Below are 16,325 nucleotides of genomic sequence, written 5' to 3' on the forward strand. Positions count from 1 at the left end.
AATGGATAGATGGATGGATGGATGGATAGATGGAGGGATGGCTGGATTGATAGATGGAGGGATGGATGGATGGATTGAAGGATGGATGGATGGATTGAAGGATGGATGGAGAGATGGATTGAAAGTTGGATGGATGGAGGTCAGAGAGTGGATTCTGACAACAGATGAGTGATGAGAGCTCCCTCCTTGCTCCGTTCCCAGCAGCCCAGCCCTTCCCCTCCCTGCAGCCCACCGGCCCTCCACATGCCAAGGCAGGCAAGCAGGCAGGCAGGCCCATCCCCGGAACGAGATGCTCGCCGCTGTCTCGAAGACATCCTGATGAGGTTTTGGTGGAGATAGGCTGTGTAAAAGAATCTAAATGAGGTGCGAGTGAATGCTGCAGCTGTTCCATTTGAATCTTTGTGTTGGGCTGCTTGTTGAGTGGCTCATTTCCATGCATCACACCCTGGATTCCTCACTGCTGCCAACACATTTAGGCCTTTCTGGTTATGCTTTTTAGTCAAATCAGGGTCAATGACAGCAGTTTCTTTAATAAACATAATGTCAAATGTGCTTATAGTAAATGTAACATAATTGCATCTCAACACGTCTAAATTCCATTGTTGGCCGTTCCATCCTCCACCCTTTCAACTGGTTCTCATTTGAAGCAGGAATAAAGCCAAAGAGTGAAGAGAAGCCACTGCTCATTAACCCCTCAGCCCTTCACAATGAATCCTGGAGGTTCATTGTGCCTAAGGGCCAGTGCTCCCCTAACGAGGCCTGGTTGGTGGGGGTGGGGCTTCTCTATCACCAGGATCCTAAGCACAAATGTTTCTCCATATTAACTCTGCACATTGTACTTTGGCAGAAAACAAGCAAATACTATCAAAACTGATGGACAAAAAGTGTGTAACTTCATATTTTTATTTTTACCATTTGCCCTTACGAAGTGCAAATCTAAAAATGGATGGAGATTATGTATGATTACAATCATTGAACATCCTTAAATTCTGTAAATCTGTGCTCCGGGCACAAAACATTCTCACTATTTTCAATTCAAATGGGCTTTATTGGCATGAAAGTTTTAATAACAGTATTGCCAAAGCATCAAAATAGAATGTGTCCAAATATTCGGACGGAATACAATAAACAGTAATATGACCAAAAAGTTTCAAATTTCACTGTCGGAGCATTCCACCGCGAACATTACATTGCAGGGACGTCCTGCTCAATGTTATCCCTCGATGACATAACAACATTCTCAGAACACGCGTTGCACTCAGAATGTACAGTTATTCCTAATCGTAACAATTAATGATATAATGTGGTGTAAACAATGTGAGAACATTCTGTAAAAATGTCTTCCAAACATTCACAGAATGTTAAAGGCAGATATTACACTTTTGTAAAAATATAGAAATGCAAGAGTGTTGTGATACACAAACCCAAAGCTTTACCCTCTGACATTGTCACAAAACACTCTTTGATTAAAAGAATACATCCACATATTTACATGAAGTCAACTGTAACACCTGAGCACTAGGCTACATGTTGCCGTTATGTAAGAAAGTCTGTAAAAATCACATAGAAGTTTAGCAAGTATTGAATACCTAAATGATAAAAATAAATAGCTAAAAGTGATGACTAAAACACTTCACAAAGCTGAAATAGTTGGCTAACAGTTGAAATAGTTAAAAGAAATGGAGTATTAGCCCAGTAAGCTAGTAATAGTAGGCTACGATTTTTGACTAAGCCGACCTTAACATTAACAGTTAAATGTAAATATAAAGAAGCAGAAAGGTTGGAACTATAGGTCATGTTATCAGATGTTGTGGGAACCATTGCTGTAGTGTTATTAGATGTGGGAACCATTGCCGTAATGTTATCAGATGTCGGAACCATTGCTGTAGGTAATGTTATCAGATGTTATGGGAACCATTGCTGTAGGTAATGTTATCAGATGTTATGGGAACCATTGCTATAATGTTATCAGATGTTATGGGAACCATTACTGTAGGTAATGCTATCAGATGTTATGGGAACCATTGCTGTAGGTAATAGTATCAGATGTTGTGGGAACCATTGCTGTAGGTAATGTTATCAGATGTTGTGGGAACCATTGCTGTAGGTAATGGTATCAGATGTGGGAACCACTGCTGAAGTGTTATCAGATGTTGAAGGAACTATTGCTGTAATGTTATCAGATGTTGTGGGAACCATTGCTGTAATGTTATCAGATGTTGAAGGAACTATTGCTGTAATGTTATCAGATGTTGTGGGAACCATTGCTGTAATGTTATCAGATGTTGTGGGAACCATTGCTGTAGGTAATGTTATCAGATGTTGTGGGAACCATTGCTATAGGTCATATGATCAGATGTTGTGGGAACCATTGCTGTAGGTAATGTTATCAGATGTTGTGGGAACCATTGCTGTAGGTAATGTTATCAGATGTTGTGGGAACCATTGCTATAGGTCATATGATCAGATGTTGTGGGAACCATTGCTGTAGGTAATGTTATCAGATGCTGTGGGAACCATTGCTGTAGGTAATGTTATCAGATGTTGTGGGAACCATTGCTATAGGTAATGTTATCAGATGCTGTGGGAACCATTGCTGTAGGTAATCGTGTAAGATGTTGTGGGAACCATTGTTGTAGGTAATGGTATCAGATGTTGTGGGAACCATTGCTGTAGGTAATGGTATAAGATGTTGTGGGAACCATTGCTGTAGGTAATCGTGTAAGATGTTGTGGGAACCATTGCTGTAGGTAATGGTATCAGATGTTGTGGGAACGTTCTGTCTGCTGGCTGCAGTGACACCAACTGCCACCCCTCCACCCCTCCACCCTCCTCTAAAGAATAAAAGCTGCTGCTAGCGCGGGGGACGCTTTAATTGGAATTTCATGTGGGCTAAAGTGAGGGGAAACTGATGTAAGTTAACATTTGGTAGACTTAATTGGTCCCTTTCTCTCCCTCCTCCTCCATCGGGCACTTACGGGCCGCTGCTGAAGCTTCCCGCTAATCTCCCATTTACAATCAATTCAATCGGCCAGACAAAAGTCCGCCTCTCTGCTTTCTTCTCCTCCCGTCTCAAACGAGCTCCTTTGTGGACCGTAAATTGCATGAATCCCCAGTGATCCCTCGGTGGCGCAGAGAGCAAGAGAAAGATGTCCTCATGTTGTTGACAGCCGATTAGCGCGCGCGCGCTACCGCCGCCTCTAATCTCCTCCGCGTGCATGCGCGCGCCTTAATTAATGCTCCCGCTCGACAATTAACGTGTTTGTGGATACTGAGGCGGTTGCTCAGATGTTGTAGAGGTGCGTAGAGGGTTTGGGGGGGGGGGGAGTGCAGAGTGCAGAGAAAAGGACAACCTGCTCGCCTTTGGGTTGTTTACTGCTCTGACATGGTTGTCCATGCCCGCAGCCTGACGCACACGGCTGCTGTGTGTGTGTGTGTGTGTGTGTGTGTGTTTTCTGTTTCTCACACATCGCGTTGGATAAAAACCTTATACTAATTCAGATCATATTGTTTTCCTCCGTGTCACGTGGATCACACTGAAAACTCATTAGGCATACTTGGTTGCGTTTATGAAAATATGACGCAGACACAGAAGCTGTAGATTTATATTACGGAGCGTCTGCACCAGAGGAATGCGTGAAGATGGACAGGGTGTGTAGGCTACACCACGGGCATGTCTTTGCTCTGGTTTCTGTTCATTTGGAGGTTTTAACGACCTGCAAGGGGGGGCTGTATGCTACAGTCTGCAAATACACGCGTCTTTCACATGTTTTAAAGCAAATTCTTATGTTTTTTTGTTGTTGTTTTTTTGGGGGGTGGGTGAATATTTCCAGGCTCCCCCACCCAGGCCATTTGTATTTCTTCAACAAAATTATAAGCCTATGTATATTTGAAACAACATACACCATTGCGTAAGGAGATAATATTGACAACGTTATTATTTTTTAGATTGCGGCATTGTTTTGGCATTTAGCATTTCGTTTTATTTGTATTTTGTTTTTGTTTTTTTTTTGAATTCAATAGTGAGAGTGACCCGGGCAGAGGAGAGACAAGTGGGACATCAGCTGGAAGTAGAACATTTCTTTTTTTCTGTTTAGAATTTAAATAAATATAGAAAAGATAATAAATATATACTTGTATAGACAATTGAACAGACGAGGGTTATAACTCAAGGCCTCAGAGACTTATTTTAGACTTGATCACACATTGCAAAAAAGCGAAGAAGAGAAGGAATCTAACATAAGCGTATATGCATGCATCTCATGCCCATTCAGATCTCCCGATCACTTCCATCCAGTGGAAACCCGATTCCCAAATAAATACATTTGAAACAGCTTATTTGCAGCGTCATGTACCCATGCTGACTTCCCGAAGAGGCGTAAGGCTTTTGTTAACTATGGAAGTTCATATCATTTTTTATTTGGATGTTATCGGAGCTACAATAACGCGCTGATATCGCCAGGGAAAAGCCCGTTTTCCCTGTTCAGCCAACATTTTCTCTTCATCTCACCCGGCGGGTGCAGACTGATGGAACAGGTGAGCAGGGCATCCATGTGGCAATATTAGCCCATGCTGCCGGGGCTTCTGCGGGCCTGGCGCGGCGCGGCCCGGCTCGGCGCTAATTGGCTGTTAATAGAAAGAGCTGCGTTTGGGAGCACGGACGTGCCTCTCCACAGAATGTGTGCAGGGATAATATTGTTCCAGGAGCCGTGAGGAGAATAACGTATGCTCTATTAAGACGGAGGCCCAGATGAGGAGCTGAGGCCTGAGTGCTCCATTATCTCCGGCTCCGGATGCGCCCGGACACCGCCCCCCATCCCCTCCACCCCCCCAGCCGTTTAGCTGCTTAATGTAATTCGCTTTCAAGGGCCCATGTTATCTCTGATCATTTGCGCCACTACGCCACAAGTCAAGTGTAAATGCTCCATTATTAAGATCGTGTCTGTCAATAAATGGTGAAGCGAAGTGGCTGCAGAGCATACAGCACAGGCGCACTGAGTCTATATGTGGCTCTCTAACAACTCTTCCAAAGACAACACGGAGCACAAAGTTTAGCAGACGGATGTCTCTACGGTAATATAGGCTGAATGATGTTGTCACTGAGCCACACTGAGGGCAGCATCATATCACAGTCACTGTTTGCTGTCCGCTCCACAATGTCAGCCCTTCATCAGGACCAACACAGGACAGCAGACAGAACAGTAGGGGTGGGAATCACCAGAGGCCTCACAATACCATATCATCCCCATATATCTCACGATGCGATATTATTGCAATTTTAAACATAGTGCAATATTGTCTGCGATATATTGCAATTCATGACCCTTTTTTCCAACTGCAAATTTTTCCCAGTTTCAAATGATGTCCCCAAAAAAGGAAACAGTGCCAAAAGATACGTTTCTCTGTTTGTTCATCTCACAATTTTATCGCTGCAAAATGGGATCGTCAAGCAGACAAACTGACCAACACATATATAATAAAAGATCGATACTTGGCGTCTGCGCCTTGCGATATTGCAACACATTGCCACCGAAAATATCGCGATGCTATGCTGTATTGATTTTTTCCCCCCACCCCTACTGAACACCCATCTGTTCAGACTTTACCATAGCCTATAAAATACCATATCAAATAGAAATGGCCCTATCTCTTACGTCTCTAATGGATCAGCAGACTAGATGAAGTTACTCAACATGTAGCCTGCATGTATTGTGTATGTTTTTTAAGTTACATTTTTTAAGTGTCAGCTACATACATGTTATGTAATTCATCACCTTGCTGATACTGTCACTCACCCTGAAAAATATCTTTTATGAAATATGTATTAAAGCTATAGTTAGTTTCTGTCGACCCCCCCATTAGGAATTTTAAGTAATGACAACGACACTGTCGGCGTGTCCACATGACACAAGCCTTCCGTGATCACGCATGTCTGGCATTCAGAAGAAATATATATATATAATAATAATAAATAAGAAAACACCCAGCCGCTCACAGACAAGTGCGGTCATTTTGATTCACTTGGTTTCATTGATTTGTTTTGGTAATTTGCCATTGTGCATTTATTCTAATATGTTTCCTGACATGTTTAACTCTTATGTTTTTTTGAATATGTTTTTTTGTTCATTTCTTCGTGTGTTTTGTAAAATGTTGTCATGTCTTGCAGCCCTTAGCTAAAACCCCACACTTAGTATATGTTTCTGAACTCGTACAACGTTGACATTAGTTCATTGTTTTATTTCCAAATGCCTTCAAAAAAAAAAAAACCGGAAACAACATGGCTCAAACATTCAGTTTTCATCATAAGTTATAACTTATTTATTCACATTAACAGTTTTTTTCTGTGAAATACACAACATGGCAATGGTTCACATTTTAAATAACATTTAGTTTATTTCCATAAGCTATTATTTACAGGTCCATCGTGGAGACAGGTTATTTCTCCCATGTTTGATGCTCGTAACGGGCAATGCAGGAAGAAGTTCAATCTGTGCAGACAACAGGGCTGCGCAATGAACTGAACATTTTAATCGCGATTAAAATTTTGGCTCCTAACGATCACAAAAAAATAGAGTAATCCAGAAAAACGATTATTTTGCACAATACGTTTTGCAAGTAAACTCTTATTTGGTCTTGTGTTCTGAATGTGGGGAAATGTCACGGGCTCAAGGTGTTCCCACTGTTCATTGGTTTAACTGAGTCACTGTTTCTGCACTTCAATAAACGCAACACCTTTCAGAAAGTCAATGAGTAATCGTGTTCAATCATCGTGATTTCGGAACTGACCAAAAAATAATCGTGATGATGATGTTTTCCATATCTGAGCAGCCCTAATGGGAGCCGGTGGTAATAAGCGGTGCTCCGGTCTGTTCTGTATTCCCTTTACAACATCCCTGCTGGGACACCTGGGCAGGATCTGAAACCCTACAGGATTACCACACTTCTTTTTAAAGGGATTATTTCCAATTGTATTGGACTACCCCATGCACCTTCTCTCCGGCCTTTCAAAACACAACTGCTCAACGTGGCCACAAATGCAGAGCTATATTTGTTTTATTATTTCTTTTTTTGAGGGCCAACCGTCCCAGGCGGAATATTATTGAAATTCATTTTGGGGAAATGGGGCAGCGTGCCTCAGCTCTGCGGCTCTCTGGAGGCGTTTGTGGCTGGCGAGAAGACGCTGTCGTGCAGCTTCCGGATGTGTTTCTTCAGGTCAAAGTTGCGGCAGAAGCCCTTGCCGCAGGTGGCGCAGGTGAAGGGCTTCTTGTCGTTGTGCGTGTGCATGTGGAAGGTGAGGTTGTACACCTGGTGGAAGGCCTTGTTGCAGATGGAGCACTTGTACTGCTTCTCGCCGCTGTGCGTCAGCTTGTGGTTCTTGTAGTTTCCTGGGCGATGACAAAAGAAAAGAAAAAAAAAAGGAACAATGAACACTGTGGGCGTAAATTTCGTCTAACTGCAGTTTTGGGGGGTGGGGACACACACACACACACGCACACAATAAACATAAAATGTTTTCATTTATTTTTAGGGCCATTTTAGGTCTTTATTTTTATAGTACAGATGAAGACATGAAAGGGGAGAGTGAGAGAGAGGGGGGAATGACATGCAGCAAAGGGCCGCAGGTCGGAGTCGAACCGGCGGCCGCTGCGTCGAGGAGTGAACCTCTATATATGGGCGCGCGCTCTACCAGGTGAGTTACCCAGGCGCCCAAAACATAAAATGGGGATGAGGAAATGAGGAAATGCTGAGTTGTGGAACTCCACTAAGTAGGCTGGCAAAGCTGTTTTATTGACTTTAAACATCAGATGAAGCGTAGGTGTAATTACAGGGGGGATGTAAGTGCAACCCCCCCGAAAAACCTATTATAATTTCCTTTACATAAATAAAGACATGCCCCCAGCCAGCCGGACACTAAATTAGTAAAATGTAACAACTTAATGCTTCATTCACACGCTCTTGTCACAGCCTACATGCATGAGAGGGAGTAAGGATGTGACCATTAAACAGAAACACAACTCAAAAATATGGCTGCAATTTGGGGATTTTCATTAGAGGTTATTACTAAGATTTTGACATGAAAGAGACATTTAGGTAGTGCATTTTTATTCGTCACGTGTATATATATATATATATATATATATATATATATATATATATATATATATATATATATATATATATATATATATATACGCTTGTACATTCTTTCATTTGTATTTTTTTATCTTTAGTTTTGAATAGTAGTTGTTCTTGTATTCTGTCCTATTTATTATTTCTGGTATATTCTGTAGGTGGGCTGTGTGTCTTATAATTTTGCTGCTGTAGCACTGAAATTTCCCAATTTGGGATCAATATAGTCTATTTTCTTTAATCTAATCTAATTTGAATAAAGGCCTCTTGAGTTTTTTTGCATGAGGGTTAGGGGGTTATGGACCATTTTTTTCCTCCTTTGAACTTTTGTGTTCCCCTTCCAAAAAGCACCTTCATGATTCGTTTGAACTTCCGAGAACTCCAGACTTTTATTTTGTGTTTTATGTGTATTTTAAGATTATGTGTCGATTGATTTTAATGGTTTCATCTATAAAAAGTCTGAAAATGACAGCAAAATCTAATCTCCGTTCCCAGAGCCTCAAGTCAACTCGATGGTGTTTTTTTGCCCCCAACTGCTCCTTCCAGGCAGCGCTGCCTTCAAGGCACCTAACCCTAACCTTAACCTTAACCTTAACCTTAACCTTAACCTTAACCCTAAATCTAACCATAACCATAACCATTGCCTCCCAACGGTGCCTTCCAGCGCTGTTGGGGGCAAAATCTTCAGATTGAAGAAAGTAGAACCACCAGTTTGGTATTTTTTTTTACAACACTTATCAAAACAGGAACTCATCCTTTCAGCAGTTTCACAGTGTGAATGCCATCACATCAAACTGGCGCCACTTCCTGTGACTTGACATGTTCCTGTGGGGAAAACGGGCTGGAATTAGGACGCGCGTTTGACCCAACATAACCTCAAGTTTATTATCTCTGCAAGATAACTCACACATGGTTAACGTGTGACCAATACAAAATAATCACAGCAGCTTAACTACACCGCCGCGTGATGAAAACAGACAACAACAAAGTAAAGCACGTCCTTCCTAAGAAACATTATCCGTAGAATTATAAAGCCATACATTATAAATCCTTGGAACCGTTAAAACCATCTGGCTTATTTCAAGGGAATCCAGTTAATTCCACCTGTAAACATTGCTGTTCCCTGACTTTTTTTATAAAAAAAACAACAAAGCACAGGCCTATAGGCCTACTAAATGATGCCACTCCATTCAAGAAAATCTGAAAAACAAATGAAGCTGCACAACTGCCTGTAACAATTAATGACATCATTCTCAAATGACAATTCCTTTTGCATAATCGCCGTTTCTTTGTTTAACCGCATTAATTGCTAAAATTAGCTTAAAGGTCCTAAGTGGCAATGGGAGTTGTGTTGAGAACTGGAGGGTCGTAGGTTCAAGTCCCCGTACGGACTGAAGTGCGGAGTGTGTGTTCTGGTAGCAGGAGAGATACCAGTTCACCTCCTGGGCACTGCCAAGGTGCTCTTGACCAAAGCACTGAACACCCCCCCCCCCCAACCGCTCAAGGCGCCTGTCCAGCAGTCACAGCCCGATTAGTGCATAAGACCTGAGCATGTGTGTGTGTGTGTGTGTGTGTATTTCAGGCCTGTGTGTAGTGTGTAATAACAACAGAGTGTAAGTTTTAATTACACCACTGGGGAGTAATACAAAAGTATAAATTAAATTAAATAAATTAAGGGGTATGCCTGTTGATGGTAATTACATTATCTGGGTCACATGACAGTGATATATAACCAAAAGATGTATCCCGGCATTTATTCAAAACTTTACTTGCTTATATATATATATATATATATATATATATATATATTTGTAACATTTGGAATTGTTACAGCTCTATACACAACATGTGGAAGGGAATGATCTGCTCCCCCATTGGCACATTTTGGAAAAATAAAATATAGAAAACAGGGATCATGTTTAACCCTTAGGTTGTCTTCCAGTCCACAATGCACCTTGTCTGGAAAATGAACACTTTTTTTGGATGTTTCCAACACACACACACACACACACACACAGTTAGCACCATCTACCAGCGAAATACTGGTCAACATTATGTAAGTGGCTGGTAGATTTGTTTCACTCACTAGCCAAAAAAAAACAAACAACAGTAATCTATGGAGAGGCTGGTCAAAACACTTACTAGCCATTTGGCTGGTGGACAAAATAGGAGCTAATTTTTTAGTTAAAATAAATAGGAATGGAATAGGACTTTTTTTTTACTTAAGAGTAGCCTATCTATCCGAGGAACATATGTTGAGTGAATAAGAACAAAAAAAACAATCGCTGAAAAACGGGTCAAATGTCACCCGAGGACAACATGTGGGTTAAAGGAGGGTTGCAGAATAAGCAGCAGGGGAAAGTGAGACACGGCCGCACTTTACTGGGAACCAGAAGAGAGAGAGAGAGAGAGAGAGAGAGAGAGAGAGAGAGAGAGAGAGAGAGAGAGAGAGAGAGAGAGAGAAAAGAAAAGAGAGGATGGGGGGAGGCCTGTTCCTCTCCTCTGCTCTGCCCCAGCCTTCATTAATCCCGGATTTGTACGTCCAAGTCAAGAAGTTGTCAAACTTAGTCAGAATCAAGCGCAGCGACACAACTCAACAGAAGAGGAACAAGTCCCCCGATTCCCCGCTCCGCCGGGGTCTAAGCAGCTGACCCGGAGCAAAGCCGCCGTCCTGAAGCATGCCGGGAAAATTAGTCCGGGGAAAGTGACATGTCCAGTTCCCCCTGACCGCACCACTCATTATACTATCACACATAAACTCCGATCAGCAGCATATGGTGCTGCTCTCATATTCATATTTATTCCAACATGCAGCGGACACACTGGAGGATTCCTCCACAGAGACCAAACAGCTGCCATTGTTAGGAGGGTGGGGGGGGGCGGTTTACTCCTGACTAATTAAAGGCTGTCAAAGTAGCCTACTGCACATACTCCACTTTTTTTAAATTATTATTACGATTAACAGATTTTATTTTCATGATAACTTTTTTTTTTTAATCCGACCTATGAATACATACAACTACAGCAAGAAAATACCAAAAATACCGTCCTCACGCAGCAACATTATTGTGTAAAAGACGAGAAAAAAAAAAAAAACACAGGGCAGGAATTCTTATATTTAATAGGACATTATTTTTATTTTTTTATCTCTTATGGAGTCCTGACAGTCTTATTTTTTTATGAATAGCACAGTGAGATTATTTCATCTGTTCACCGAGCAGGCCTCTTCTACAGACCGCCACTGTCTTTAAACAGAAATATGATCAATAACTGTAACAGATGTCGAGAAAAAAAAAAAAGAACGCTTGCATCTTGAAACAAGTTCATTATTATTGGAAATAGATTCAATCATTTTACCAAATGCGGAGGGTATTCTTTTTTTCTTTTTCGTTTTGAGAAGACATTTTAGGACGCAACATGCACAGACAAAGACTTTGGAGCACCGACATATTCTCGGAATATTTGAACCATTTAGGGCCAACACTAAAATACATGCAGTATTTAAATAAAAGCTTTAAAAAAATAAAAAAATAAAATAAAGCCTCGGCTACAATGTGAAAAGGTGCCAGGAGGGTTTGGAATAACACTGTTCCGTTGTAATAGACTTTTAGAGACGGGATCAGGGCGCAGGGTTACCTTTCTGGTGGAAACCTTTCCCGCAGAACTCACAGACGAAAGGCTTGTACCCGGCGTGGATCCGCACGTGCGTGTTGAGCGTGGAGCTTCTGTTGAACGCCTTCCCACACTGGTTACATTTATGAGGCTTTTCCTGAACCGGAAACAAGAGGGAAAACGATTCAAAACTAAAAAAAAATAATAATAATAATAAATCAACTCATATGTGGAGTTTGAAAAAGCCAGAGGAAGAAACAAGCGCGCGCGTGTGTGTGTGTGTGTGTGTGTGTGTGTGTGTGTGTGTGTGTGTGTGTGTGTGTGTACCTGTGTGTGGATGATCTTGTGTCTGCACAGCGTGCTGGCCTGCCGGAAGCCTTTGCCGCACACCTTGCAGACGAAGGGCCGGGCCCCGGTGTGCACCGGCATGTGTCTGGTCAGGTTGTAATGCGCGTTAAAAACCTAAGAAGATACAAAAAAAATAAAAAATGAAATAAATACACACAAAAAAATGGGTATTATTCACAATTATTAGAACAACACGGGCGACGTTAGAAATCTGCTGGCGTCAAACGATCTCATTTAGATCCTCTGGAATTTATTGTGCTTCCCTGCCTGTAATAACTCGTTTGGACTAAACTAAACTAAATGTTATATAGGCTCATTATATGTAGGTGTATGTGTTATTTCTTTCTGTATTTATTGTTTATTTCAAAATAATGTTTTTTGTGTGTGATTTAAAGTATGCACCATCAACCAAAGCAAACCGTCATTTCTACTTCCCTGCGCAATAAATCTTTTTTTTTCTTATATTTTCGTTTCCAGGTAAAACATTTTAAAAAGTGTGGAATTTAAATTAAATTCTAATCTTAAAATCTAAATGTGAACCCACCATAGACATATATATATATATATATATATATATATATATATATATATATATATATATATATATATATATATGTGTGTGTGTGTGTGTGTGTGTGTGTGTGTATAGCCTAGCTATAGTACACACACAAAAAAACAACAAACACGTACCTTTCCACACACTTCACACGTAAAGTTTTTGGGTTTTCCGTCTGCGCCGCTGCCGCCGCTGACTTTGCTGTGCGTCTTGGCGCCGCTCTTCTCGGGGCTCAGGCCGTGGCTCTCCTTCACTATCTGGTCCAGCTGCCCCGGCAGATGCTCCTTGTGCGGGTACTGGGGCGTGGGCAGCTTTTCGGCACCCACCCCGGCGAGCTTGGCGTTCTCCAGCAGCAAGAGTCTGTGGTGCGCCGACAGAGAAGCGTGGGCCTGCGGGCTGGAGAACCAGTGTCCGGCCAGCAGCTCCGGCTGCTGCTGGTACGCAGAGTCCAGGTAGTTGAGATAGTAGAGAGAACCGCCGCATCCGCCGCCGCCGCCGCCGCCGCCGGGCACGGCCACGGCCTGCTGGATCACCTGCGGCTTCACCACCCGGCTCGGCTGCTTCACGCCCGCCTCCGCCTTGGCGCACATGCTGCAGCTGGCTTTGCACGGAGCGGCCGCGGAGCCGCAAAAAGTCCCCCGGAAGCTGGCTCTCCACAGCTCCGAGTAGTTCATCAGCGCCTTGGCTTGCAGGTCGTAGCTGAAAGGCTGCAGCGGGATCATGCAGGGGATCGGGGAGCAGAGCCCCAGCAGCTTCCTCCCCTCCGGCCGCTCCTCTCCAGCGCCCCTCGGCTCCGAGCCCTTGGACATGATCCGGTCTATGGAGAAGGCGAGGCTCTTTGGGGCCGCGGACGGCCCGGTCCTACCGCAGGACATCACCGTCTCCAGAGACGCAGAACTTGCCATTTTTTTAATTTTTTTTTTTTATTGTTGTGGTTCTTGCAGTTTTTGTTGTTGTTGTTTTAGTTTTGCAAAAGTGCAGAAGTTCCTCCAGTCCGCCCCGCTCCTCCAGCTAACCCCGCTCCGCTGCTCTCACTCCGCTGGTCCCCCGGTACAGCACGCAGCAGCGCTCATCACTTTAATAAGCACCTTGCTGTCACGGTGTCACGCATTTGCATTCAAATGGCCATCCCCCGCCGCAACAATAGCATCCAGGGGTGATGGATTAATGCTCATTAACTAGCGCACACAGAATTAACAGGACATTACAGGGCTCGTTAGGGAGAGGAAGAAGAGCAAGAAGAAAAAGAAGAGGAGTGTAAAAAAAGAAGAAAAAAAAAAAGACCGACAGACAGAAAATAGATGGAGCTGGTGGAGAAGGCGAGCGCGTCAAGTTGAGTCTGTGTTGGAGTTTACCTCCGGAGTGCTCGGATGGGTGAGATGCTCTGTGTCACATGTTGGCAGCGCCCGCCCCCCACCCCCCCACGGCTGTCTGTGACGTCAGTGGGCCTGGCACCCCGACTTCTCCGCGGGGTGACAGGGAGACGCAGCCCTCAGAAACACCTTTCAGTTTCAAGTGAGAATTCAGGGTTTTCTTCTTCTTCTTCTTCTTCTTCTTCTTCTTTCTTCTTCTTCTTCTTTTTAATAAATAAAAAAGAATCGTGATGGATTCTGGGGGAGGAGGGGGAGTCAGAATTAATGTCAATGTGTAATTTTTCAGAATTCTGAGAGAGACATTTTGTTTAGGGTCGGAACAGGTGTTGCTGAAAATAGTAATTGCAATGTCAAATGAATAAAAACGTTGTTTTAAAGAAGAAGAAGAAAAAAAAGCATGTGCGGCATTGGCTACATATGAAATCATGTCCCTCCAAAAAAAAAAAAAAAAAAAGGTGAAAATATGATTCTCATAATTGTGTTGTGGTCGTTAAACACGCATTGAAAACAAGTTATATAAATCCTCCTGCTTTCATTTGGTTAACAACACAGACACAGTAATCTTTTTTTTTTTTCACTTTGGGATTTTTTTTTTTTTTTTTTTCCTCCAGGAGAAAGCTGCTAATCCTCGGAGATGGGCTCCCTCCTTTTCCACGCCGGCTTATATACTTACTTACTTATTTGTATAAATTCGAGGACGTCCAATTTCCACCTGTTTAAGAGCACAGACTCCCTTTGGATCCTATTAAACGTTGTTCCTCCTACCCTCTATTCAAAAGAAGCAATTTTCCAGAGCGATTCAAGGCTCAAACTCAACGAAGGGAGGAAAAAAACACACACACACACACACACACACACAAAAAAAACACAAGCTCTTTCACTTTTAGCCACTAAAGCACTGCGTGAACCTGGTTTTGTGTTTTTTTTCTTCTTACTGAAATAGAGGGACGGATTAAAGAGGGAGAGCGAGAGGGTGGGTGGGGGGAGGGGAGGGGGGGGAGACTTAGCTTGGGCAGAAAGGACAAATGAAAAGAGAGGCTCTAAAGAGGCATACAAGAAGTTTGCTGGAATCCGCAGTGCTGAGTGGGAGTTACAACAAGGGCCGTGTTGGATTCATGTGTTTGCAGGCCATTTTACCTGAGGGACTACTAACCAGTTAGGGGGGGGGCGACGTGTTAAAAAAGCTCACCAAGTTGACATTTTTAAATCGAGACTGAAACCCCGCCTTTGCCTTGGTGCATACATAATAATAATAATAATAATAATAATAATAATAATAATAATAATAATAATAATAATAATAATAATAAGTTATACTTTATTAATCCTGCAAAGGAAAATACAATGTTTTCACTCTGTTGTCAGAACACACAGGCAGGCGCACATAGAGGTTTGCTCCTCGACGCAGCGGCCGCGGGTTCGACTCCGACCTGCGGCCCTTTGCTGCACGTCATTCCCGCTCTCTATCCCCTTCCATGTCTTCATCTGTCCTGTGAAAATAAAAGCCTAAAAAATGCCCCCCCCAAAAAAATAAATAAAATAAATATAGGCTTTATAATCTTTAAGAACACACAGGCCTGAAATACACACTATGCTCAGTACACACGCGCTATGGCGCAACATGGACAGGCGCCCCGAGCAGTCGGGGGTTCGGTGCCTTGCTCAAGAGGTGCCTAGGAGGTGAACTGGCAGCAGCACTGGCACTCCAGCTAGCAGTCCACCACCATACTTTGGTCCAAACGGGGATTTGAACCAGGGACCTGTCGGATCTTGACCGGACTCCCTATAGACTGAGCTACTGCCGCCTCTAAAAACAAACACAAACACATAAAACATGAATATGAAATAATCAATGCATACAGGATTACTGCTTTAATGCTGTTCAGTTGTTTTGTTGCTGTCCGTTATTTCTGTGTCCCTTTAGTTGTAAAGTGGACTGAGACAATGTTAAATGGGGATTCTGCACTTGAAATACATTTGATCGATTGATTGACTGATTGACAGAGGGAGGGGAGGGGAATCCATGGGCAACACCAAGAAAATTAATATTATGATAATCATCATTACCTCCAAGGGCGATTTTAGCCCTTTTTTAAGTGGTGCTGAAGCACCCCTAAACTGTATCCCGGCATGCTAAAAAGAAAAAAGTCTGTGTTAGTCTACTGTGAGATAAGGAGTTGTGCTCTGGGAATACTCCAGCATCGTTAAACTTACCCTAGAATCTACAGTAGACGCATAAATCACTCAGAAAAACATTCTGAGCCATTCTCTGAAAATAGTGCTTGTCAGCCATTAGTCAAAATTGA

General features: G+C 42.7%; 1 protein-coding gene across 1 annotated transcript; it reads right to left on the reverse strand.

The window, feature by feature from the left end:
- Positions 1-6,367: 6,367 nt before the first annotated feature.
- Positions 6,368-13,551, reverse strand: fezf2 (FEZ family zinc finger 2). The gene is made up of 4 exons (XM_028576750.1): positions 12,781-13,551; positions 12,070-12,204; positions 11,767-11,899; positions 6,368-7,385 (listed from the first exon to the last, which is right to left on the reverse strand). Exons 1-4 carry the CDS (start codon positions 13,549-13,551, stop codon positions 7,135-7,137), a joined length of 1,290 nt encoding a protein of 429 aa, XP_028432551.1. The 3' UTR covers positions 6,368-7,134.
- Positions 13,552-16,325: the final 2,774 nt, after the last annotated feature.

Source organism: Perca flavescens, chromosome 4 (assembly GCF_004354835.1).
Source record: "Perca flavescens isolate YP-PL-M2 chromosome 4, PFLA_1.0, whole genome shotgun sequence".
In the NCBI taxonomy this organism is placed as follows: domain Eukaryota; kingdom Metazoa; phylum Chordata; class Actinopteri; order Perciformes; family Percidae; genus Perca; species Perca flavescens.